The following is a 27,441-nucleotide window of genomic DNA, read 5'->3' as shown; positions in this document are numbered from 1 at the left end:
GAAGATACAGCTTCCAAGGAAAGTTTTTGATAAAATGAATCATTGTTTGGCATTTGGCCGGTAGGAGGTGATAGGCAGTGAATGACCAGGGAGATACATTACCAGTCCTAACTGTATGGGTATTGGGAGGGTTAATGACAGCTTTGTAGTAAGCCAGCACTACTGGTTGTCAAGTTGGACTCCTCTGACCTAGGTAACTGTCACTTCTTTCTGCCTCACCCACATGTGGACTACTGGCATTCTGTCCACAAACATACAATCCCTCCTTGTCATACATAAAACTTGCCAACACTTAACTGACACAGCTCATTCTTCATAAATCTTGATTTTCTTGCAATGAGCAATATGCACTAGCCCTGCCTTGTGGCAAAATAGTAGAAGCAATAATCAAAAGTAGTAAGTAGTAACTGGAGGATGTCCGATCATTATCTCCTGAAGGCAAAGGTGAAGATATTTAGAAGTTTTCAGAAAAAAGAGAGAATATTGGGGTGAAGAAAGTGGTGAGAGTAAATGAGCTTGGAAAGGAGACTTGAGTGAGGAAGTACCAGGAGAGATTGAGGGCAGAATGGAAAAAGATGAGAGCAAATGACGTAAGGGAAGTGGAGGAAGAATGGGATGTATTTAGGGAAGCAGTGATGGCTTGCGCAAAAGATGCCTGTGGCATGAGAAAGGTGGGCAGATTAGAAAGGGTTGTGAGTGGTGGGATGAAGAAGTAAGATTATTAGTGAAAGAAGAGTGAGGCATTTGGATGATTTTCACAGGGAAATAGTGCAAATGACTGGGAGATGTATGAAAGAAAGAGGCAAGAGAAAGGTGCAAGAGTTGAAAAAGAGGGCAAACGGGAGTTGGGAGTTGAGAGTATCATTAAATTTTAAGGAGAATAAAAAGACGTTTCGGAAGGAGGTAAATAAAGTGCGTACGGCATGAGAACAAATGGGAACATCGGTGAAGGGGGTAATGGGAAAGTAATAACAAATAGTGGTGAAGTGAGAAGGAGATGGAGTGAGTATTTTGAAGGTTTGTTGAATGTGTTTGATGATAGAGTTGCAAATATAGGGGGTTTTGGTCGAGGTGGTGTGCAAAATGAGAGGGTCAGGGAGAATGGTTTGGTAAACAGAGTAGAGGTAGTGAAAGCTTTGCGGAAGATGAAAGTTGACAAGGCGGAGGGTTTGGATGGTATTGCTGTGGAATATGTTAAAAAAGGGGGTGACTGTGTTGTTGACTGGTTGGTGAGGATATTCAATGTATGTATGGTTCATGGTGAAGTGCCTGAGGATTGGTGGAATGCATGCATAGTGCCACTGTACAAAGGTAAAGGGGATAAAGGTGAGTGTTAAAATTACAGAGGTATAAGTTTGTTGAATATTCCTGGGAAATTATATGGAAGGGTATTGATTGAGAGGGTGAAGGCATGTACAGAGCATCAGATTGGGGAAGAGCAGTGTGGTTTCAGAAATGGTAGAGGATGTGTGGATCAGGTGTTTGCTTTGAAGAATGTATGTGAGAAATACTTCGAAAAGCAAATGGATTTGTATGTAGCATTTATGGATCTGGAGAAGGCATATGATAGAGTTGATAGAGATGCTCTGTGGAAGGTATTAAGAATATATGGTGTGGGAGGCAAGTTGTTAGAAGCAGTGAAAAGTTTTTATCGAGGATGTAAGGCACGTGTACATGTAGGAAGAGAGGAAAGTGATTGGTTCTCAGTGAATGTAGGTTTGCGGCAGGGGTGTGTGATGTCTCCATAGTTGTTTAATTTGTTTATGGATGGGGTTGTTAGGGAGGTGAATGCAAGAGTTTTGGAAAGAGGGGCAAGTATGAAGTCTGTTGGGGATGAGAGAGCTTGGGAAGTGAGTCAGTTGTTGTTCGCTGATGATACAGCGCTGGTGGCTGATTCATGTGAGAAACTGCAGAAGCTGGTGACTGAGTTTGGTAAAGTGTGTGAAAGAAGAAAGTTAAGAGTAAATGTGAATAATAGCAAGGTAATTAGGTACAGTAGGGTTGAGGATCAAGTCAATTGGGAGGTAAGTTTGAATGGAGAAAAACTGGAGGAAGTAAAGTGTTTTAGATATCTGTGAGTGGATCTGGCAGCGGATGGAACCATGGAAGCGGAAGTGGATCATAGGGTGGGGGAGGGGGCAAAAATCCTGGGAGCCTTGAAGAATGTGTGGAAGTCAAGAACATTATATCGGAAAGCAAAAATGGGTATGTTTGAGGGAATAGTGGTTCCAACAATGTTGTATGGTTGCGAGGCATGGGCTATGGATAGAGTTGTGCACAGGAGGATGGATGTGCTGGAAATGAGATGTTTGAGGACAATGTGTGGTGTGAGGTGGTTTGATCGAGTAAGTAACGTAAGGGTAAGAGAGATGTGTGGAAATAAAAAGAGCGTGGTTGAGAGAGCAGAAGAGGGTGTTTTGAAATGGTTTGGGCACATGGAGAGAATGAGTGAGGAAAGATTGACCAAGAGGATATATGTGTCGGAGGTGGAGGGAACAAGGAGAAGTGGGAGACCAAATTGGAGGTGGAAAGATGGAGTGAAAAAGATTTTGTGTGATCGGGGCCTGAACATGCAGGAGGGTGAAAGGAGGGCAAGGAATAGAGTGAATTGGATCGATATGGTATACCGGGGTTGACGTGCTGTCAGTAGATTGAATCAGGGCATGTGAAGCGTCTGGGGTAAACCATGGAAAGCTGTGTAGGTATGTATATTTGCGTGTGTGAACGTATGTATATATATGTGTATGGGGGTGGGTTGGGCCATTTCTTTCGTCTGTTTCCTTGCGCTACCTCGCAAATGCGGGAGACAGCAAAAAAAAAAAATTGATTGAGAGGGTGAAGGCATGTACAGAGCATCATATTGATGAAGAGCAGTGTGGCTTCAGAAGTGGTAGAGCATGTGTGGATCAGGTGTCTGTTTTGAAGAATGTATGTGAGAAATATTTAGAAAAACAGATGGATTTGTATGTAGCATTTATGGATCTGGAGAAGGCATGTGATAGAGTTGATAGAGATGCTCTGTGGAAGGTATTAAGAGTATAGTGTGGGAGGTAAGTTGCTAGAAGCAGTGAAAAGTTTTTGTCGAGGATGTAAGGCATGTGTACGAGTAGGAAGAGAGGAAAGTGAGTAGCTCCCAGTGAATGATGGTTTGTGTCAGGGGTGCGTGATGTCTCCATGGTTATTTAATTTGTTTATGGATGGGGTTGTTAGGGAGGTGAATGCAAGAGTTTTGGAGATAGGGGCAAGTATGCAGTCGTTATGGATGAGAGGGCTTGGGAAGTGAGCCAGTTCTTGTTTGCTGCTGATACAGCACTGATGGCTGTTTTGGGTGAGAAACTGCAGAAGTTGGTTACTGAGTTTGGTAAAGTGTGTGAAAGAAGAAAGCTGAGAGTAAATGTGAATAAGAGCAAGGTTATTAGGTTCACTAGGGTTGAGGGACAAGTTAATTGGGAGGTAAGTTTGAATGGAGAAAAACTAGAGGAAGTGAAGTGTTTCAGATATCTGGGAGTGGATTTAGTAGCAGATGGAACCATGGAAGCGGAAGTGAGTCACAGGGTGGGGGATGGGGCAAAGGTTCTGGGAGCGTTGAAAAATGTGTGGAAGGCGAGAACATTATCTCGGAGAGCAAAACTGGGTAAGTTTGAAGGAATAGTGGTTCCAACAATGTTATATGGTTGCGAGGCATGGGCTATAGATAGGGTTGTGCGGAGGAGAGTGGATGTGTTGGAAATGAGATGTTTGAGGACAATATGGTGTGAGGTGGTTTGATCAAGTAAGTAATGAAAGGGTAAGAGAGATGTGTGGTAATAAAAAGTGTGGTTGAGAGAGCAGAAGAGGGAGTATTGAAATGTTTTGGTCACATGGAGAGAATGAGTGATTAAAGATTGACAAAGAGGACATGTGTCAGAGGTGGAGGGAACGAGGAGAAGTGGGAGACCGAAGTAGAGGTGGAAGGATGGAGTTAAAAAGATTTTGAGCGATTGGCGCCTAAACATACAGGAGTGTGAGAGGCATGCAAGGAATAGAGTGAATGGGAACAATGTGGTATACCGGGGTTGATGTGCTGTTAATGGATTGAACCAGGGCATGTGAAGCGTCTGGGGTAAACTATGGAAAGTTTTGTGGGGCCTGGATGTGGAAAGGGAGCTGTGCTTTTGGTGCATTACACATGACAGCCAGAGACCAAATGTGAACGAATGTGGCCTTTGTTGTCTTTTCCTAGTGCTACGTCATGCTCATGTGGGGGAACAGAGGTGTCATTTCATGTGTGGCGGGGTAGTGGCGGGAAATGGATGAAGGCAGCATTTATGAATATGTACATGTGTATATATGTAATGTCTGTGTATGTATATGTATGTATAAGTTGAAATGTACAGGTATGTATATGTGTGTGTGTGGGTGTTTATGTATGTACATATGAATGTGGGTGAGTTGGGCAATTCTCCATTAGTTATAGAGACTATTGCCATGGCCATGCCCTTAAGGAGATTCCAGATGGGAAAAGGTGTCAGATATATAGATAGAAAAATAGCTAGATAGGTTTTGGCATTTAGCCACTCAACCAACTCTTGAGAAGGAAATATAAAGGAGTCATGATTATACAGCTACTCAGGAACAGATAAATATACACAAACTAAAAGAATATGCTACTTCAAATATAATTTTTAGTTAGGGCCCAGAAGTTCAGAACAGAGAGTGCACAAAAATATTTCTTATAACTACCATGACAACTTTCTGAATATTTTGGATGAATTACCAAGAAATTTAGATATCTTCATACCTAGACAAAATGGGTGAATTTGAATTATAGCATTCCAGTAAAACAACCTTATCTGGTATGGGCTACAGCTCTATCATCACTAAAATCAGGCAACTTTTTCTCTAAACAGGACCAAAAATGTGCATTTCTTTAAACTACATATTTTTGGCCTACTTTAGTACATACCAGAAGCTACTTTTGTGGCATAGAGCCTCTGTATGTTGATCATATACTATCTCTGTTATGAAAGGCTATTCATAGTGTGATTTAAGTAAACTTGATAACTTACATGAATAAATGGCTAACTATTTTTGGCCAAGAAGAAAACAACATAATTGTGTAGGTCCATTTTTTTTTTATTAAAAGTAAATGTCCTCCATATAGACTAAAGAGAAAAAATTAACATCTTAATTAGGGTTTTTAAAACATGGCTTATTATAAAACCCCTGAATGTACTTTTGACTAGAATTTCTCTTGATATAAACCAGTAATAAAATGTCAACAGTTTTTCTAATTATGCTGTAGCACTTCTCTAACCTGTCATTTCATACTATTAGACTTAAACTACTCCTTTTGAAAAGTCATTCTAAGCGTTAAATTCTTTGTTACCATATGTAATACATGAAAATTCACTAACTTAATAGTGGCTGGTTCCTTCACATTAGTCACTGTACTAAACTTAAACTGTATTAAAAGATGTATTTAGAGGAATCCTCCTATTTTACCAACCACCATGTCTAAATCTATTAATTTGGAATAACTGATAATATCACTGTAAGCTCTTATAATCATTTCATATTGACAGACTTACTGTAAGAGCTAAATATCTCACCATGCACATTACTAATATGTTGATACTTAGTGAGAGAACAAAAATAATTGCACTTCAAGGTAGCTAAGAATTTTAGTACATAGGGAATCTGAAATGTACTAACTGAACTGTTTTATCTAAAGGACTTAAACAACTAGCTAGCATTGGCCACAGCAAAAAAAATTTAATGTTACATAATATCACTACAAACAGGAAGTATACGTCTTTGAAAATAATAAACTTTTGCATTACAGGCATAAACTTTGAATGGCAAGAAGTATAAGCATAAACTCAGGAAAAACCATTTGCTTACCCCTGTTCTTTTTATAACTTTGGTGATCCATTTCAAAATGCAGCCTGTGTCTGAAACTCGCCAAACAATGTTCAAATTTACAAAATTCACATTCAACAGTTCTGCCAAGAAATTTATGCATTCATAATACAGTAAGCACTTTTATCCTTGACTGCAAAGGCCTATAATATTAGCTATATCAATAGGCATCCACAAAATACACAATCCTGTCTTTTAATGTTATTTCAACTCAAATATAGTCTGCAATGATCCCATATATCGTTGGACTAATATCAGTACAAAATCATATCTGATATTAGGGATGCAATTTACCAGTCTGTATAGTGTAGCTAACACAAACCCTCTCTTAGCAGCCAGTGCTCTAAACAATGTCTCAAACATTCTTACAATTCTTACATCACAATTATTTCTCACTATCCTTCTATCTTTCCATGGGCTTCCATCTATTCCATTCAAATTACACTTCACTCATGAGCAAGTGAACCATTTGTTTTCTGTCATTCAAACTGTTAATACACCCTTAACAAGCCCATGATTTTATATATTTTTTTTCAGTCCAGTACCTCCACAAAGTCATCAATTCCATTTGTCCGTCTTCTCAGAACCATATCTTTCAAGAAAGTCATATTCTAAACTTGCACCATGAAAACATAATGAAATTACACAGAAATTTAAACAAACTTAAGAACTAAGGTACAGTATGAGCACACAAATTTTACAGGGATATTGATTAGGAGGGTATTGATTGAGAGGATGAAAGCATGCACAGAGCATCAGATTGGGGCAGAGCAGTGTGGTTTCAGAAGTGGTAGAGGATGTGTGGATCAGGTTTCAGAAGTGGTAGAGGATGTGTGGATCAGGTGTTTGCTTTGAAGAATGTATGTAAGAAATACTTTGAAAAGCAAATGGATTTGTATGTAGCATTTATGGATCTGGAAAAGGCATATGTTTGCTGATGATACAGCGCTGGTGGCTGATTCAGGTGAGAAACTGCAGAAGCTGATGACTGAGGAGTTTGGTAAAGTGTGTGAAAGAAGCTGAGAGTAAATGTGAATAAGAGCAAGGTTATTAGGTTCAGTTGAGGGACAAGTCAATTGGGAGGTAAGTTTCAATGAAGAAAAACTGGAGGAAGTAAAGTGTTTTAAATATCTGGGAGTGGATTTGGAAGCGGATGGAACCATGGAAGCAGAAGTGAGTCAAAGGGTGGGGGAGGGGGCGAAGGTTCTGGGAACTTTGAAGAATGTGTGGAAAACTAGAATGTTATCTCGGAGAGCAAAAATGGGTATGTTTGAAGAATAGTGGTTCCAACAATGTTATGTGGTTGCGAGGTGTGGGCAAGAGATAGGATTGTGTGAAGGAGGGTGGATGTGTTAGAGATGAGATGTCTGAGGACAATATGTGGTGTGAGGTGGTTTGATCGAGTAAGTAATGAAAGGGTAAGAGAGATGTGTGGTAATAAAAAGAGCGTGGTTGAGAGAGCAGAAGAGGGTGTTTTGAAATGGTTTGGTCACATGGAGAGAATGAGTGAGGAAAGACTGACAAAGAGGATATATGTGTCAGAGGTGGAGGGAACGAGAAGTGGGAGACCAAATTGGAGGTGGAAGGATGGAGTGAAAAAGATTTTGAGCGATCGGGGCCTGAACATGCAGGAGGACAAAAGGCATGCAAGGAATAGAGTGAATTGGAATGATGTGGTATACCTGGGTTGACGTGCTGTCAATGGATTGAACCACAGCATGTGAAGCGTCTAGGGTAAACCATGGAAAGTTTTGTGGGACCTGGATGTGGAAAGGGAGCAGTGGTTTTGGTGCATTATACATGACAGCTAGAGACTGAGTGTGAATGAATGTGGCCTTTGTTGTCTTTTCCTAGCACTATCTCGTGTGTATGCAAGGGGAGGGGGTTGTCATTTCATGTATGGCGAGGTGGCAATGGGAATGAATAAAGGCAGCAAGTATGAATTATGTACATGTGTATATATGTATATGTCTGTGTATGTATATATATGTATACGTTGAAATGTATAGGTTTGTCATGTCATGCAGCAGACTGCCAAATATTGCTTGTTTTAGATTGTGGTGGGGACACTCAAGCAGCCACCTCAAAAACTCAGTCAAGTATGGATACAGAGACAGAACCACCCCAAATGTGACAGCAGTACTCTGTACAAGGATGAATCAATCCCTTGTATAAACAGAGCAACTATTCAGAAAAAAGGAAGTTTTGACATCTAAGCAGGACACCCAGTTTCTTAGGGGCAGACTCAACTATTCCTGTAATGTGGGGTTTTCAAGAAAGAGTGGATGTTACATTAATACCAAGTATGTTTATCAAGTCAAGAGGTGAAATTACAGAACAGTCAAAGGAGAGGTGAGAGTTATGAAGAGTTTTCGATAGAAAGATGGGTAGAAATTGGGTCTTGAAGACATAAAACTTAACAAGATGTTATCTACCCCACTGAGATATCCTGTCCAAGACCGAGTTTAATGATAAAGCTGTGTCAAGATGAGATGCAGATCGAGTGACAGACAAGGGAGCAGAAGTGAAGGATATGGATGAATGCAGTGCTGAGTCATCAGCACATAAGTGCAATGGATTATTTGTGGAGAGGAAATCATTGAAAAAAATGGAGGAAAAGTCGGGGACAGGACAGTTATTGTGGTGTTGGGTACCTTACAGTGTTGCTAAAGAGTGAAACCATGGACAGATATAGTTACCTCAAGCTATTGTGCGACCACCTTCCAGATATGTTCAAAAAGTGCAAGGCCAAAGTGTTCATGCAGGATAGGGCTCCCTGCCACACTGCCAAATTAGTTGCTGGCTTAAGGAACATGCAGTGGAGTTTTTCAATGACTGACCTAAGAATTCACCAGATCTGAATCCAGAAGAAAACTTGCAGTTGCTTTTGAAAATGAAATTGTGTAACAATGATATTTTGTTGCTAACTAAGCTGGAGGGGGCCATTCATGAAATTTGGGCAAAGATGTACCCTAAATGGCTGCAGAATCCTGATGATTCAATTCCTGGTTGTTTTAAGTGGTGTATAAAGAGGAAATGGAAACCAAGAAAGTGTTAGCTGGTGGTGAATACCCAGTTCTCATGGTTTCATGTTTACCCTTGATGGTTGTGCAGCAGCCCCCTCATGCAAATCTCACTGGTGGCCACTGTATCTATGCACAAAGTAACTGATGATACAAACTGTATGTGAACTATGTGTGAGACTACAATCAAATAAGAGAGGGTTCTTATGCTTTGAATATATGATATCAATTTCATAAGTTATGGACGGGAAGAATGTATGATTTAGTGTAGATAGGGAATTCTTGAGGTAGTTACCAACAATGTGAAAGACTAGTTTTGATGTAGCATGGGTATCTTGAAAGATAAAGTAACAAAGCATGAATATATGTAGGAGGAGATCAAATATATCATGGAAAGACAAAGTAAAGGAATTCATAAGCTGGGATTCTTGTGTTTACTTAAAACAAATGCAGGAAATGATGTATCTGAAACAGACACATAATCAAAAATTGGTGTACACAAAATCATTACCTTCCTTTTACAGCTATTCATATGAAAATTCAGTGATCTGCTATACTGTGATTATTTCACATCTCCTAGGGCCAAATCATTTCATGAAAAATTTCCAATAAACTACACCGCCAAGTATTCCACACTCTAATACGATTATAATTATCAATAGTATTTTATTATACAATACATTACGTGACATGGATCGAATTATTCTTTTGCTTCTATTCAGTTCAGCATCAGTGTCAATCAGTCTGTCTCTTGTTCGGGTCAAAGTTTCTCGTTGAGTTCCTAACTCACCTAGGACTTCTGTACCAACCTGCTCTGTTTCTACCGCAACTGCTGTAGAACGAGCTATACTTGCTGATGTTCGTTCAAGACTTGCAATGCCTTGTTGGACCTGGAAATTTAATTATCATCAACCAACTATGTAGTCTTAAAAAGCATATGCAAAACAACAGTTCAAAATAGAACTAATAATAGATTCATCCATGAAATTTGACAGGCTGTGCATTTATCTCATACCTGTTTATGGATTTCAGCCTTAAAACTGTCAGCATCTCGAGTGCTGGCAGATAATGGTGATCTACTGCCAATATGAGAATGTGTAGATTTCTCCTGCTCAAAGCGCCTCTGATACCTAAAAATAAAGTTATGATTACACTATAAAGTGAAATGAAAATATTAAGTTTTCATTTTCATACTGAAACTCCCCATTTTCAAAGCAATACAGTTATTCTAAAGAATATTATTATTTATTTTTTTTTATTATACTTTGTCGCTGTCTCCCGCGTTTGCGAGGTAGCGCAAGGAAACAGACGAAAAGAAATGGCCCAACCCCCCCCCCCCATACACATGTACATACACACGTCCACACACGCAAATATACGTACCTACACAGCTTTCCATGGTTTACCCCAGACGCTTCACATGCCTTGATTCAATCCACTGACAGCACGTCAACCCCTGTATACCACATCGCTCCAATTCACTCTATTCCTTGCCCTCCTTTCACCCTCCTGCATGTTCAGGCCCCGATCACACAAAATCTTTTTCACTCCATCTTTCCACCTCCAATTTGGTCTCCCTCTTCTCCTCGTTCCCTCCACCTCCGACACATATATCCTCTTGGTCAATCTTTCCTCACTCATTCTCTCCATGTGCCCAAACCATTTCAAAACACCCTCTTCTGCTCTCTCAACCACGCTCTTTTTATTTCCACACATCTCTCTTACCCTTACATTACTTACTCGATCAAACCACCTCACACCACACATTTTCCTCAAACATCTCATTTCCAGCACGTCCATCCTCCTGCGCACAACTCTATCCATAGCCCACGCCTCGCAACCATACAACATTGTTGGAACCACTATTCCTTCAAACATACCCATTTTTGCTTTCCGAGATAATGTTCTCGACTTCCACACATTTTTCAAGGCTCCCAAAATTTTCGCCCCCTCCCCCACCCTATGATCCACTTCCGCTTCCATGGTTCCATCCGCTGACAGATCCACTCCCAGATATCTAAAACACTTCACTTCCTCCAGTTTTTCTCCATTCAAACTCACCTCCCAATTGACTTGACCCTCAACCCTACTGTACCTAATAACCTTGCTCTTATTCACATTTACTCTTAACTTTCTTCTTCCACACACTATATATTTTTTTTTTTTTTTTTTTTTATACTTTGTCGCTGTCTCCCGCGTTTGCGAGGTAGCGCAAGGAAACAGACGAAAGAAATGGCCCAACCCTCCCCATACACATGTACATACACACGTCCACACACGCAAAATATACATACCTACACAGCTTTCCATGGTTTACCCCGGACGCTTCACATGCCTTGATTCAATCCACTGACAGCACGTCAACCCCTGTATACCACATCGCTCCAACTCACTCTATTCCTTGCCCTCCTTTCACCCTCCTGCATGTTCAGGCCCCGATCACACAAAATCCTTTTCACTCCATCTTTCCACCTCCAATTTGGTCTCCCTCTTCTCCTCGTTCCCTCCACCTCCGACACATATATCCTCTTGGTCAATCTTTCCTCACTCATTCTCTCCATGTGCCCAAACCATTTCAAAACACCCTCTTCTGCTCTCTCAACCACGCTCTTTTTATTTCCACACATCTCTCTTACCCTTACGTTACTTACTCGATCAAACCACCTCACACCACACATTGTCCTCAAACATCTCATTTCCAGCACATCCATCCTCCTGCGCACAACTCTATCCATAGCCCACGCCTCGCAACCATACAACATTGTTGGAACTACTATTCCTTCAAACATACCCATTTTTGCTTTCCGGGATAATGTTCTCGACTTCCACACATTTTTCAAGGCTCCCAAAATTTTCGCCCCCTCCCCCACCCTATGATCCACTTCCGCTTCCATGGTTCCATCCGCTGACAGATCCACTCCCAGATATCTAAAACACTTCACTTCCTCCAGTTTTTCTCCATTCAAACTCACCTCCCAATTGACTTGACCCTCAACCCTACTGTACCTAATAACCTTGCTCTTATTCACATTTACTCTTAACTTTCTTCTTCCACACACTATATATTTTTTTTTTTTTTTTTTTTATACTTTGTCGCTGTCTCCCGCGTTTGCGAGGTAGCGCAAGGAAACAGACGAAAGAAATGGCCCAACCCTCCCCATACACATGTACATACACACGTCCACACACGCAAAATATACATACCTACACAGCTTTCCATGGTTTACCCCGGACGCTTCACATGCCTTGATTCAATCCACTGACAGCACGTCAACCCCTGTATACCACATCGCTCCAACTCACTCTATTCCTTGCCCTCCTTTCACCCTCCTGCATGTTCAGGCCCCGATCACACAAAATCCTTTTCACTCCATCTTTCCACCTCCAATTTGGTCTCCCTCTTCTCCTCGTTCCCTCCACCTCCGACACATATATCCTCTTGGTCAATCTTTCCTCACTCATTCTCTCCATGTGCCCAAACCATTTCAAAACACCCTCTTCTGCTCTCTCAACCACGCTCTTTTTATTTCCACACATCTCTCTTACCCTTACGTTACTTACTCGATCAAACCACCTCACACCACACATTGTCCTCAAACATCTCATTTCCAGCACATCCATCCTCCTGCGCACAACTCTATCCATAGCCCACGCCTCGCAACCATACAACATTGTTGGAACTACTATTCCTTCAAACATACCCATTTTTGCTTTCCGGGATAATGTTCTCGACTTCCACACATTTTTCAAGGCTCCCAAAATTTTCGCCCCCTCCCCCACCCTATGATCCACTTCCGCTTCCATGGTTCCATCCGCTGACAGATCCACTCCCAGATATCTAAAACACTTCACTTCCTCCAGTTTTTCTCCATTCAAACTCACCTCCCAATTGACTTGACCCTCAACCCTACTGTACCTAATAACCTTGCTCTTATTCACATTTACTCTTAACTTTCTTCTTCCACACACTTTACCAAACTCCGTCACCAGCTTCTGCAGTTTCTCACATGAATCCGCCACCAGCGCTGTATCATCAGCGAACAACAACTGACTCACTTCCCAAGCTCTCTCATCCCCAACAGACCTCATACTTGCCCCTCTTTCCAAGACTCTTGCATTTACCTCCCTAACAACCCCATCCATAAACAAATTAAACAACCATGGAGACATCACACACCCCTGCCGCAAACCTACATTCACTGAGAACCAATCACTTTCCTCTCTTCCTACACGTACACATGCCTTACATCCTCGATAAAAACTTTTCACTGCTTCTAACAACTTGCCTCCCACACCATATATTCTTAATACCTTCCACAGAGCATCTCTATCAACTCTATCATATGCCTTCTCCAGATCCATAAATGCTACATACAAATCCATTTGCTTTTCTAAATATTTCTCACATACATTCTTCAAAGCAAACACCTGATCCACACATCCTCTCCCACTTCTGAAACCACACTGCTCTTCCCCAATCTGATGCTCTGTACATGCCTTCACCCTCTCAATCAATACCCTCCCATATAATTTACCAGGAATACTCAACAAACTTATACCTCTGTAATTTGAGCACTCACTCTTATCCCCTTTGCCTTTGTACAATGGCACTATGCACGCATTCCGCCAATCCTCAGGCACCTCACCATGAGTCATACATACATTAAATAACCTTACCAACCAGTCAACAATACAGTCACCCCCTTTTTTAATAAATTCCACTGCAATACCATCCAAACCTGCTGCCTTGCCGGCTTTCATCTTCCGCAAAGCTTTTACTACCTCTTCTCTGTTTACCAAATCATTTTCCCTAACCCTCTCACTTTGCACACCACCTCGACCCAAACACCCTATATCTGCCACTCTGTCATCAGACACATTCAACAAACCTTCAAAATACTCATTCCATCTCCTTCTCACATCACCACTACTTGTTATCACCTCCCCATTTACGCCCTTCACTGAAGTTCCCATTTGCTCCCTTGTCTTACGCACCCTATTTACCTCCTTCCAGAACATCTTTTTATTCTCCCTAAAATTTACTGATAGTCTCTCACCCCAACTCTCATTTGCCCTTTTTTTCACCTCTTGCACCTTTCTCTTGACCTCCTGTCTCTTTCTTTTATACTTCTCCCACTCAATTGCATTGTTTCCCTGCAAAAATCGTCCAAATGCCTCTCTCTTCTCTTTCACTAATACTCTTACTTCTTCATCCCACCACTCACTACCCTTTCTAAACAGCCCACCTCCCACTCTTCTCATGCCACAAGCATCTTTTGCGCAATCCATCACTGATTCCCTAAATACATCCCATTCCTCCCCCACTCCCCTTACTTCCATTGTTCTCACCTTTTTCCATTCTGTACACAGTCTCTCCTGATACTTCTTCACACAGGTCTCCTTCCCAAGCTCACTTACTCTCACCACCTTCTTCACCCCAACATTCACTCTTCTTTTCTGAAAACCCATACTAATCTTCACCTTAGCCTCCACAAGATAATGATCAGACATCCCTCCAGTTGCACCTCTCAGCACATTGACATCCAAAAGTCTCTCTTTCGCACGCCTGTCAATTAACACGTAATTCAATAACGCTCTCTGGCCATCTCTCCTACTTACATAGGTATACTTATGTATATCTCGCTTTTTAAACCAGGTATTCCCAATCATCAGTCCTTTTTCAGCACATAAATCTACAAGCTCTTCACCATTTCCATTTACAACACTGAACACCCCATGCATACCAATTATTCCCTAAACTGCCACATTACTCACCTTTGCATTCAAATCACCCATCACTATAACCCGGTCTCGTGCATCAAAACCGCTAACACACTCATTTAGCTGCTCCCAAAACACTTGCCTCTCATGATCTTTCTTCTCATGCCCAGGTGCATATGCACCAATAATCACCCACCTCTCTCCATCAACTTTCAATTTTACCCATATTAATCGGGAATTTATTTTCTTACATTCTATCACATACTCCCACAACTCCTGTTTTAGGAGTATTGCTACTCCTTCCCTTGCTCTTGTCCTCTCACCAACCCCTGACTTCACTCCCCAGACATTTCCAAACCACTCTTCCCCTTTACCCTTGAGCTTCGTCTCACTCAGAGCCAAAACATCCATGTTCCTTTCCTCAAACATACTACCTATCTCTCCCTTTTTCACATCTTGGTTACATCCACACACATTTAGGCACCCCACTCTGAGCCTACGAGGAGGATGAGCACTCCCCGCGTGACTCCTTCTTCTGTTTCCCATTTTAGAAAGTTAATACAAGGAGGGGAGGATTTCCGGCCCCCCGCTCCCGTCCCCTCTAGTCGCTTTCTACGACACGCGAGGAATACGTGGGAAGTATTCTTTCACCCCTATCCCCAGGGATAATATACATATATATACATATATATACACACACACACACACACACACATACATATATATACATATATATATATATATATATATATATATATATATATATATATATATATATATTTTTTTTTTTTTTTTATACTTTGTCGCTGTCTCCCGCGTTTGCGAGGTAGCGCAAGGAAACAGACGAAAGAAATGGCCCAACCCCCCCCATACACATGTATATACATACGTCCACACACGCAAATATACATACCTACACAGCTTTCCATGGTTTACCCCAGACGCTTCACATGCCTTGATTCAATCCACTGACAGCACGTCAACCCTGGTATACCACATCGCTCCAATTCACTCTATTCCTTGCCCTCCTTTCACCCTCCTGCATGTTCAGGCCCCGATCACACAAAATCTTTTTCACTCCATCTTTCCACCTCCAATTTGGTCTCCCTCTTCTCCTTGCTCCCTCCACCTCCGACACATATATCCTCTTGGTCAACCTTTCCTCACTCATCCTCTCCATGTGCCCAAACCACTTCAAAACACCCTCTTCTGCTCTCTCAACCACGCTCTTTTTATTTCCACACATCTCTCTTACCCTTACGTTACTCACTCGATCAAACCACCTCACACCACACATTGTCCTCAAACATCTCATTTCCAGCACATCCATCCTCCTGCGCACAACTCTATCCATAGCCCACGCCTCGCAACCATACAACATTGTTGGAACCACTATTTCTTCAAACATACCCATTTTTGCTTTCCGAGATAATGTTCTCGACTTCCACACATTCTTCAAGGCCCCCAGAATTTTCGCCCCCTCCCCCACCCTATGATCCACTTCCGCTTCCATGGTTCCATCCGCTGCCAGATCCACTCCCAGATATCTAAAACACTTTACTTCCTCCAGTTTTTCTCCATTCAAACTTACCTTCCAATTGACTTGACCCTCAACCCTACTGTACCTAATAACCTTGCTCTTATTCACATTTACTCTTAACTTTCTTCTTTCACACACTTTACCAAACTCAGTCACCAGCTTCTGCAGTTTCTCACATGAATCAGCCACCAGCGCTGTATCATCAGCGAACAACAACTGACTCACTTCCCAAGCTCTCTCATCCCCAACAGACTTCATACTTGCCCCTCTTTCCAAAACTCTTGCATTTACCTCCCTAACAACCCCATCCATAAACAAATTAAACAACCATGGAGACATCACACACCCCTGCCACAAACCTACATTCACTGAGAACCAATCAATTTCCTCTCTTCCTACACGTACACATGCCTTACATCCTCGATAAAAACTTTTCACTGCTTCTAACAACTTGCCTCCCACACCATATATTCTTAATACCTTCCACAGAGCATCTCTATTAACTCTATCATATGCCTTCTCCAGATCCATAAATGCTACATACAAATCCATTTGCTTTTCTAAGTATTTCTCACATACATTCTTCAAATGGGGATAGGGGAGAAAGAATACTTCCCACGTATTCCCTGCGTGTCGTAGAAGGCGACTAAAAGGGAAGGGAGCGGGGGGCTGGAAATCCTCCCCCCTCGTTTTTTTTTTTTTCTTTTCCCCCCAAAAAAAGAAGGAACAGAGAAGGGGGCCAGGTGAGGATATTCCCTCTAAGGCCCAGTCCTCTGTTCTTAACGCTACCTCTCTAACGCGGGAAATGGCGAATAGTATGAAAAAAAAAATATATATATATATTTTTTTTTTTTTTTTTTTTTTTTATACTTTGTCGCTGTCTCCCGCGTTTGCGAGGTAGCGCAAGGAAACAGACAAAAGAAATGGCCCAACCCCCCCCATACACATGTACATACACACGTCCACACACACAAATATACATACCTACACAGCTTTCCATGGTTTACCCCGGACACTTCACATGCCTTGATTCAATCCACTGACAGCACGTCAACCCCTGTATACCACATCGCTCCAATTCACTCTATTCCTTGCCCTCCTTTCACCCTCCTGCATGTTCAGGCCCCGATCACACAAAATCTTTTTCACTCCATCTTTCCACCTCCAATTTGGTCTCCCTCTTCTCCTCGTTCCCTCCACCTCCGACACATATATCCTCTTGGTCAATCTTTCCTCACTCATTCTCTCCATGTGCCCAAACCATTTTAAAACACCCTCTTCTGCTCTCTCAACCACGCTCTTTTTATTTCCACACATCTCTCTTACCCTTACGTTACTTACTCGATCAAACCACCTCACACCACACATTGTCCTCAAACATCTCATTTCCAGCACATCCATCCTCCTGCGCACAACTCTATCCATAGCCCACGCCTCGCAACCATACAACATTGTTGGAACTACTATTCCTTCAAACATACCCATTTTTGCTTTCTGGGATAATGTTCTCGACTTCCACACATTTTTCAAGGCTCCCAAAATTTTCGCCCCCTCCCCCACCCTATGATCCACTTCCTCTTCCATGGTTCCATCCGCTGACAGATCCACTCCCAGATATCTAAAACACTTCACTTCCTCCAGTTTTTCACCATTCAAACTCACCTCCCAATTGACTTGACCCTCAACCCTACTGTACCTAATAACCTTGCTCTTATTCACATTTACTCTTAACTTTCTTCTTCCACACACTTTACCAAACTCCGTCACCAGCTTCTGCAGTTTCTCACATGAATCCGCCACCAGCGCTGTATCATCAGCGAACAACAACTGACTCACTTCCCAAGCTCTCTCATCCCCAACAGACTTCATACTTGCCCCTCTTTCCAAGACTCTTGCATTTACCTCCCTAACAACCCCATCCATAAACAAATTAAACAACCATGGAGACATCACACACCCCTGCCGCAAACCTACATTCACTGAGAACCAATCACTTTCCTCTCTTCCTACACGTACACATGCCTTACATCCTCGATAAAAACTTTTCACTGCTTCTAACAACTTGCCTCCCACACCATATATTCTTAATACCTTCCACAGAGCATCTCTATCAACTCTATCATATGCCTTCTCCAGATCCATAAATGCTACATACAAATCCATTTGCTTTTCTAAGTATTTCTCACATACATTCTTCAAAGCAAACACCTGATCCACACATCCTCTACCACTTCTGAAACCACACTGCTCTTCCCCAATCTGATGCTCTGTACATGCCTTCACCCTTTCAATCAATACCCTCCCATATAATTTACCAGGAATACTCAACAAACTTATACCTCTGTAATTTGAGCACTCACTCTTATCCCCTTTGCCTTTGTACAATGGCACTATGCACGCATTCCGCCAATCCTCAGGCACCTCACCATGAGTCATACATACATTAAATAACCTTACCAACCAGTCAACAATACAGTCACCCCCTTTTTTAATAAATTCCACTGCAATACCATCCAAACCTGCTGCCTTGCCGGCTTTCATCTTCCGCAAAGCTTTTACTACCTCTTCTCTGTTTACCAAATCATTTTCCCTAACCCTCTCACTTTGCACACCACCTCGACCCAAACACCCTATATCTGCTACTCTGTCATCAGACACATTCAACAAACCTTCAAAATACTCATTCCATCTCCTTCTCACATCACCACTACTTGTTATCACCTCCCCATTTACGCCCTTCACTGAAGTTCCCATTTGCTCTCTTGTCTTACGCACCCTATTTACCTCCTTCCAGAACATCTTTTTTATATATATTTTTTTTTTTTTTTTTTTTTTTTATACTTTGTCGCTGTCTCCCGCGTTTGCGAGGTAGCGCAAGGAAACAGACGAAAGAAATGGCCCAACTCCCCCCCCCTCCCCATACACATGTACATACACACGTCCACACACGCAAATATACATACCTACACAGCTTTCCATGGTTTACCCCAGACGCTTCACATGCCTTGATTCACTCCACTGACAGCACGTCAACCCCTGTATACCACATCGCTCCAATTCACTCTATTCCTTGCCCTCCTTACACCCTCCTGCATGTTCAGGCCCCGATCACACAAAATCTTTTTCACTCCATCTTTCCACCTCCAATTTGGTCTCCCTCTTCTCCTCGTTCCCTCAACCTCCGACACATATATCCTCTTGGTCAATCTTTCCTCACTCATTCTCTCCATGTGCCCAAACCATTTCAAAACACCCTCTTCTGCTCTCTCAACCACGCTCTTTTTATTTCCACACATCTCTCTTACCCTTACGTTACTTACTCGATCAAACCACCTCACACCACACATTGTCCTCAAACATCTCATTTCCAGCACATCCATCCTCCTGCGCACAACTCCATCCACAGCCCACGCCTCGCAACCATACAACATTGTTGGAACCACTATTCCTTCAAACATACCCATTTTTGCTTTCCGAGATAATGTTCTCGACTTCCACACATTTTTCAAGGCTCCCAAAATTTTCGCCCCCTCCCCCACCCTATGATCCACTTCCGCTTCCATGGTTCCATCCGCTGACAGATCCACTCCCAGATATCTAAAACACTTCACTTCCTCCAGTTTTTCTCCATTCAAACTCACCTCCCAATTGACTTGACCCTCAACCCTACTGTACCTAATAACCTTGCTCTTATTCACATTCACTCTTAACTTTCTTCTTCCACACACTTTACCAAACTCAGTCACCAGCTTCTGCAGTTTCTCACATGAATCAGCCACCAGCGCTGTATCATCAGCGAACAACAACTGACTCACTTCCCAAGCTCTCTCATCCCCAACAGACTTCATACTTGCCCCTCTTTCCAGGACTCTTGCATTTACCTCCCTAACAACCCCATCCATAAACAAATTAAACAACCATGGAGACATCACACACCCCTGCCGCAAACCTACATTCACTGAGAACCAATCACTTTCCTCTCTTCCTACACGTACACATGCCTTACATCCTCGATAAAAACTTTTCACTGCTTCTAACAACTTGCCTCCCACACCATATATTCTTAATACCTTCCACAGAGCATCTCTATCAACTCTATCATATGCCTTCTCCAGATCCATAAATGCTACATACAAATCCATTTGCTTTTCTAAGTATTTCTCACATACATTCTTCAAAGCAAACACCTGATCCACACATCCTCTACCACTTCTGAAACCGCACTGCTCTTCCCCAATCTGATGCTCTGTACATGCCTTCACCCTCTCAATCAATACCCTCCCATATAATTTACCAGGAATACTCAACAAACTTATACCTCTGTAATTTGAGCACTCACTCTTATCCCCTTTGCCTTTGTACAATGGCACTATGCACGCATTCCGCCAATCCTCAGGCACCTCACCATGAGTCATACATACATTAAATAACCTTACCAACCAGTCAACAATACAGTCACCCCCTTTTTTAATAAATTCCACTGCAATACCATCCAAACCTGCTGCCTTGCCGGCTTTCATCTTCCGCAAAGCTTTTACTACCTCTTCTCTGTTTACCAAATCATTTTCCCTAACCCTCTCACTTTGCACACCACCTCGACCAAAACACCCTACATCTGCCACTCTGTCATCAGACACATTCAACAAACCTTCAAAATACTCATTCCATCTCCCTCTCACATCACCACTACTTGTTATCACCTCCCCATTTACGCCCTTCACTGAAGTTCCCATTTGCTCCCTTGTCTTACGCACCCTATTTACCTCCTTCCAGAACATCTTTTTATTCTCCCTAAAATTTACTGATAGTCTCTCACCCCAACTCTCATTTGCCCTTTTTTTCACCTCTTGCACCTTTCTCTTGACCTCCTGTCTCTTTCTTTTATACTTCTCCCACTCAATTGCATTTTTTCCCTGCAAAAATCGTCCAAATGCCTCTCTCTTCTCTTTCACTAATACTCTTACTTCTTCATCCCACCACTCACCACCCTTTCTAAACAGCCCACCTCCCACTCTTCTCATGCCACAAGCATCCTTGCGCAATCCATCACTGATTCCCTAAATACATCCCATTCCTCCCCCACTCCCCTTACTTCCATTGTTCTCACCTTTTTCCATTCTGTACACAGTCTCTCCTGGTACTTCCCCACACAGGTCTCCTTCCCAAGCTCACTTACTCTCACCACCTTCTTCACCCCAACATTCACTCCTCTTTTCTGAAAACCCATACTAATCTTCACCTTAGCCTCCACAAGATAATGATCAGACATCCCTCCAGTTGCACCTCTCAGCACATTAACATCCAAAAGTCTCTCTTTCGCACGCCTGTCAATTAACACGTAATCCAATAACGCTCTCTGGCCATCTCTCCTACTTACATAAGTATACTTATGTATATCTCGCTTTTTAAACCAGGTATTCCCAATCATCAGTCCTTTTTCAGCACATAAATCTACAAGCTCTTCACCATTTCCATTTACAACACTGAACACCCCATGCATACCAATTATTCCCTCAACTGCCACATTACTCACCTTTGCATTCAAATCACCCATCACTATAACCCGGTCTCGTGCATCAAAACCGCTAACACACTCATTTTTTTTTTTTTATATTTTGTCGCTGTCCTCCCCCCGCTTTTGCGAGGTACGAAAGGGAAAAACGAAAGAAATGGCCCAACCCCCCCCCAAAACCCTTAAAAAACGCCACACACGCAAAAAAAACATCCCCAAAAACATTTTTCCAGGGTTAACCCCAGACGTTTCACACCCTTGATTCAATCCACTGACAAAAACTCAACCCCTTTTAAAACCACACCTCCAATTCACTCTTTTCCCTTGCCCCCTTTCACCCCCTGCATGTTCAGGCCCCGATCACACAAAATTTTTTTCACTCCATTTTTTCCACCTCCAATTTTGGGTCCCCCTCTTCCCTTTGCCCCCCCACCCCCCGACACATAATCCTCTGCAACTTTCCTCACCATTCTCCCATGTGCCCAAAAACCCCTTCAAAAAAACCCTCTTCTGCCTCTCAACCACCTCTTTTTATTTCCAAATCTCTCTTACCCTTACGTTACCACTCGTCAAACCACCCCAAACCCCCCCATTGTCCTCAAACATCCATTTTCCCGCACATCCATCCCCTGCCACAAGTCTATCCATAGCCCACGCCCCCAACCAACACATTGTTTGGAAACCCCTATTTCCCTTCAAACATACCCATTTTTTCTTTTCCCAGATAAGTTTTTGACTTTCCCCCATTTTCAAGGCCCCCAAAATTTTCGCCCCCTCCCCCACCCTATGATCCACTTCCGCTTCCATGGTTTTCCCTCCGCTGCCCCGATCACTCCCAATATCTAAAACACTTTACTTCCTCCCTTTTTCCCCATTCAAACTACCTCCCAATTTACTTGAAAACCCCCCCCCCACTTACCTAATAAACCCTTTCCTTTTCAAAATTTACTCTTAAATTTCTTTTTCCCCACACTTTCCAAACTCAGTCACCACTTTTTGCAGTTTCTCACATGAATCAGCCACCAGCGCTGTATCATCAGCGAACAACAACTGACTCACTTCCAAGCTCTCTCATCCCCAACAGACTTCATACTTGCCCCTCTTATCCAAACTCTTGCATTTACCTCCCTAACAACCCCATCCATAAACAAATTAAACAACCATGGAGACATCACACACCCTCGCCGCAAACCTACATTCACTGAGAACCAATCACTTTCCTCTCTTCCTACACGTACACATGCCTTACATCCTCGATAAAAACTTTTCACTGCTTCTAACAACTTGCCTCCCACACCATATATTCTTAATACCTTCCACAGCATCTCTATCAACTCTATCATATGCCTTCTCCAATCCATAAATGCTACATAAAATCCATTTGCTTTTCTAAGTATTTCTCACATACATTCTCAAAGCAAACACCTGATCCACACATCCTCTAACCACTTCTGAAACCACACTGCTCTTCCCCAATCTGATGCTCTGTACATGCCTTCACCCTCTCAATCAATACCCTCCCATATAATTTACCAGAATACTCAACAAACTTATACTCTGAATTTGAGCACCTCACTCTTATCCCCTTTGCCTTTGTACAATGGCACTATGCACGCATTCCGCCAATCCTCAGGCACCTCACCATGAGTCATACATACATTAAATAACCTTACCAAACCATCAACAATACAGTCACCCCTTTTTTAATAAATTCCACTGCAATACCATCCAAACCTGCTGCCTTGCCGGCTTTCATCTTCCGCAAAGCTTTTACTACCTCTTCTCTGTTTACCAAATCATTTTCTCCCTAACCCTCTCACTTTGCACACCACCTCGACCAAAACACCCTATATCTGCCACTCATCATCAGACACATTCAACCAAAACCTTCAAAATACTCATTCCATCTCCTTCTCACATCACCACTACTTGTTATCACCTCCCCATTTACGCCCTTCACTGAAGTTCCCATTTGCTCCCTTGTCTTATGACACCCTATTATTAACCTCCTTCCAGAAACATCTTTATAATATTTTTTTTTTTTTTTTTTAACTTGTCGCTGTCTCCCGCGTTTGCGAGGTAGCGCAAGGAAACAGACGAAAGAAATGGCCCCCCCCCCATACACAAAGCAAAACACACGTCCACAACGCAAATTACATACCACACGCTTTCCATGGGTTTTCCCAGACGCTTCACATCCTTGGTTCACATCCACTGACAGCACGTCAACCCCGTAATACCACATCGTCCAATTCACTCTATTCCTTGCCCTCCTTTCACCCTCCTGCATGTTCAGCCCCGATCACACAAAATCTTTTTCACTCCCATCTTCCACCACCAATTTGGTCTCCCTCTTCTCCTCGTTCCTCCAACCTCCGACACATATATCCTCTGGTCAATCTTTCCTCACTCATTCTCTCCATGTGCCCAAACCTTTCAAAAACACCCCTCTTCTGCTCTCTCAACCACGCTCTTTTATTTCCACACATCTCTCTTACCCTTACGTTACTTACTCGATCAAACCACCTCACACCACACATTGTCCTCAAACATCTCATTTCCAGCACATCCATCCTCCTGCGCACAACTCTATCCATAGCCCACGCCTCGCAACCATACAACATTGTTGGAACCACTATTCCTTCAAACATACCCATTTTTGCTTTCCGAGATAATGTTCTCGACTTCCACACATTCTTCAAGGCTCCCAGAATTTTCGCCCCCTCCCCCACCCTATGATCCACTTCCGCTTCCATGGTTCCATCCGCTGCCAGATCCACTCCCAGATATCTAAAACACTTCACTTCCTCCAGTTTTTCTCCATTCAAACTCACCTCCCAATTGACTTGACCCTCAACCCTACTGTACCTAATAACCTTGCTCTTATTCACATTTACTCTTAACTTTCTTCTTCCACACACTTTACCAAACTCAGTCACCAGCTTCTGCAGTTTCTCACATGAATCAGCCACCAGCGCTGTATCATCAGCGAACAACAACTGACTCACTTCCCAAGCTCTCTCATCCCCAACAGACTTCATACTTGCCCCTCTTTCCAAGACTCTTGCATTTACCTCCCTAACAACCCCATCCATAAACAAATTAAACAACCATGGAGACATCACACACCCCTGCCGCAAACCTACATTCACTGAGAACCAATCACTTTCCTCTCTTCCTACACGTACACATGCCTTACATCCTCGATAAAAACTTTTCACTGCTTCTAACAACTTGCCTCCCACACCATATATTCTTAATACCTTCCACAGAGCATCTCTATCAACTCTATCATATGCCTTCTCCAGATCCATAAATGCTACATACAAATCCATTTGCTTTTCTAAGTATTTCTCACATACATTCTTCAAAGCAAACACCTGATCCACACATCCTCTACCACTTCTGAAACCACACTGCTCTTCCCCAATCTGATGCTCTGTACATGCCTTCACCCTCTCAATCAATACCCTCCCATATAATTTACCAGGAATACTCAACAAACTTATACCTCTGTAATTTGAGCACTCACTCTTATCCCCTTTGCCTTTGTACAATGGCACTATGCACGCATTCCGCCAATCCTCAGGCACCTCACCATGAGTCATACATACATTAAATAACCTTACCAACCAGTCAACAATACAGTCACCCCCTTTTTTAATAAATTCCACTGCAATACCATCCAAACCTGCTGCCTTGCCGGCTTTCATCTTCCGCAAAGCTTTTACTACCTCTTCTCTGTTTACCAAATCATTTTCCCTAACCCTCTCACTTTGCACACCACCTCGACCAAAACACCCTATATCTGCCACTCTGTCATCAGACACATTCAACAAACCTTCAAAATACTCACTCCATCTCCTTCTCACATCACCACTACTTGTTATCACCTCCCCATTTACGCCCTTCACTGAAGTTCCCATTTGCTCCCTTGTCTTACGCACCTTATTTACCTCCTTCCAGAACATCTTTTTATTCTCCCTAAAATTTAATGATACTCTCTCACCCCAACTCTCATTTGCCCTTTTTTTCACCTCTTGCACCTTTCTCTTGACCTCCTGTCTCTTTCTTTTATACTTCTCCCACTCAATTGCATTTTTTCCCTGCAAAAATCGTCCAAATGCCTCTCTCTTCTCTTTCACTAATACTCTTACTTCTTCATCCCACCACTCACTACCCTTTCTAAACAGCCCACCTCCCACTCTTCTCATGCCACAAGCATCTTTTGCGCAATCCATCACTGATTCCCTAAATACATCCCATTCCTCCCCCACTCCCCTTACTTCCATTGTTCTCACCTTTTTCCATTCTGTACACAGTCTCTCCTGGTACTTCCTCACACAGGTCTCCTTCCCAAGCTCACTTACTCTCACCACCCTCTTCACCCCAACATTCACTCTTCTTTTCTGAAAACCCATACTAATCTTCACCTTAGCCTCCACAAGATAATGATCAGACATCCCTCCAGTTGCACCTCTCAGCACATTAACATCCAAAAGTCTCTCTTTCGCACGCCTGTCAATTAACACGTAATCCAAAACGCTCTCTGGGCCCTCTCTCCTACTTACATAAGTATACTTTATGTTATCTCGCTTTTAAACCAGGTATTCCCAATCATCAGTCCTTTTTCAGCACATAAATCTACAAGCTCTTCACCATTTCCATTTACAACACGGGCACCCCATGATACCAATTATTTTCCCCCAACTGCCCATTACTCACCTTTGCTTCAAATCACCCACACTATAAACCCGGTCTCGTGCATCCAAAAAACCCTAACACACCCTTAGCTGCTCCCAAAACACTTGTCTCTGATCTTTCTTCTCTCCCCGGGATATCACCCAAAAATCACACACCCCTCTCCACCCAACTTTAAATTTTTTAACCATTTTAACCCGAAAATTTTTACTTTTTTTACATTTTTAATACATCTCCCACAAAATTTTTTCAATGAATTAATTGGGGGCTACCCTTTTTTCCCTTTGGTCTTGTCCATATAAAAAATTTTTAAAACCATATTAGGATTTAAAATTTTTTTTAATTGAAAAATCAAATTTTGGGGGGGCCAAAAAGTGGAAAAATTTTTAAAAATTAAAAAAAGGGGGAAAATTTGGAACAGTTGTTTGGGACTTTTTTAGGTTTAAAGGTTTTTTGAAAGGGGACCCCATGGTGGGTCCTGAGGATTGGCCCGGAATGCGTGCTAGGGGCCTTTGTAAAAAGGAAAAGGGGAAAAGAGTAAAGTGCTAAAATTTTACAGAGGAAATAATTTTGGTTGATTTTCCCCGGGTAAAATTAAAAGGGAGGGTATTGATTAAGAGGGGGAAGGCATTTACAGACCCTCAGATTGGGGAAGGCAGGGGTGGTTTCAGAATGGAAGGGGAAATGTTTAAAAACAGGTTTTTTTGTTTTAAAAGAATGTATTGAAAAATTTACTTAGAAAAGCAAATGGTTTTGTATGTAGAAATTTATGGATCGGGAGAAGGCAAATATAGATTGATAGAGCCCCTTTTGGGAAAGGGTATTAAGAAAATAGGGTGGGGGAGGAAAGTTGTTAAACAGTAAAAGTTTTTATCGAGGTTTAAAAGGCGTGTAAGGGTGTAGGAAGAGAGGAAAGTGATTGATTTTCTCAGTGAATGTAGGTTTGCGGGAGGGGGGTGTATGTTTTCCCTGGGTTTTTTTAATTTTGGGTTTTTGGATGGGGGGGTTGGGGGGTAAATGCAAAGTTTTTGGGAAAAAGGGGC

The 27,441-nt window shown here is 42.3% G+C and overlaps 1 protein-coding gene across 6 annotated transcripts in view; it reads right to left on the bottom strand.

Moving 5' to 3' along the window:
• Positions 1-5,094: 5,094 nt before the first annotated feature.
• Vti1b (Vesicle transport through interaction with t-SNAREs 1b) overlaps positions 5,095-27,441 on the bottom strand; it is a 42,131-nt gene continuing 19,784 nt past the window's right edge. For all 6 annotated transcript variants that reach the window (XM_071685958.1, XM_071685954.1, XM_071685960.1 and 3 more), the window contains exons 4-5: positions 9,940-10,054; positions 5,095-9,814 (exon numbers count right to left, since the gene is read on the bottom strand). In XM_071685958.1, the coding sequence (XP_071542059.1) occupies positions 9,512-9,814; positions 9,940-10,054 (418 nt within the window). In that variant the 3' untranslated portion in view covers positions 5,095-9,511. The remainder of the gene's footprint in view (positions 9,815-9,939; positions 10,055-27,441) is intronic.

Source organism: Panulirus ornatus, chromosome 41 (genome assembly GCF_036320965.1).
Source record: "Panulirus ornatus isolate Po-2019 chromosome 41, ASM3632096v1, whole genome shotgun sequence".
NCBI lineage: Eukaryota > Metazoa > Arthropoda > Malacostraca > Decapoda > Palinuridae > Panulirus > Panulirus ornatus.
This window is presented reverse-complemented; position numbering and strand designations above follow the sequence as displayed.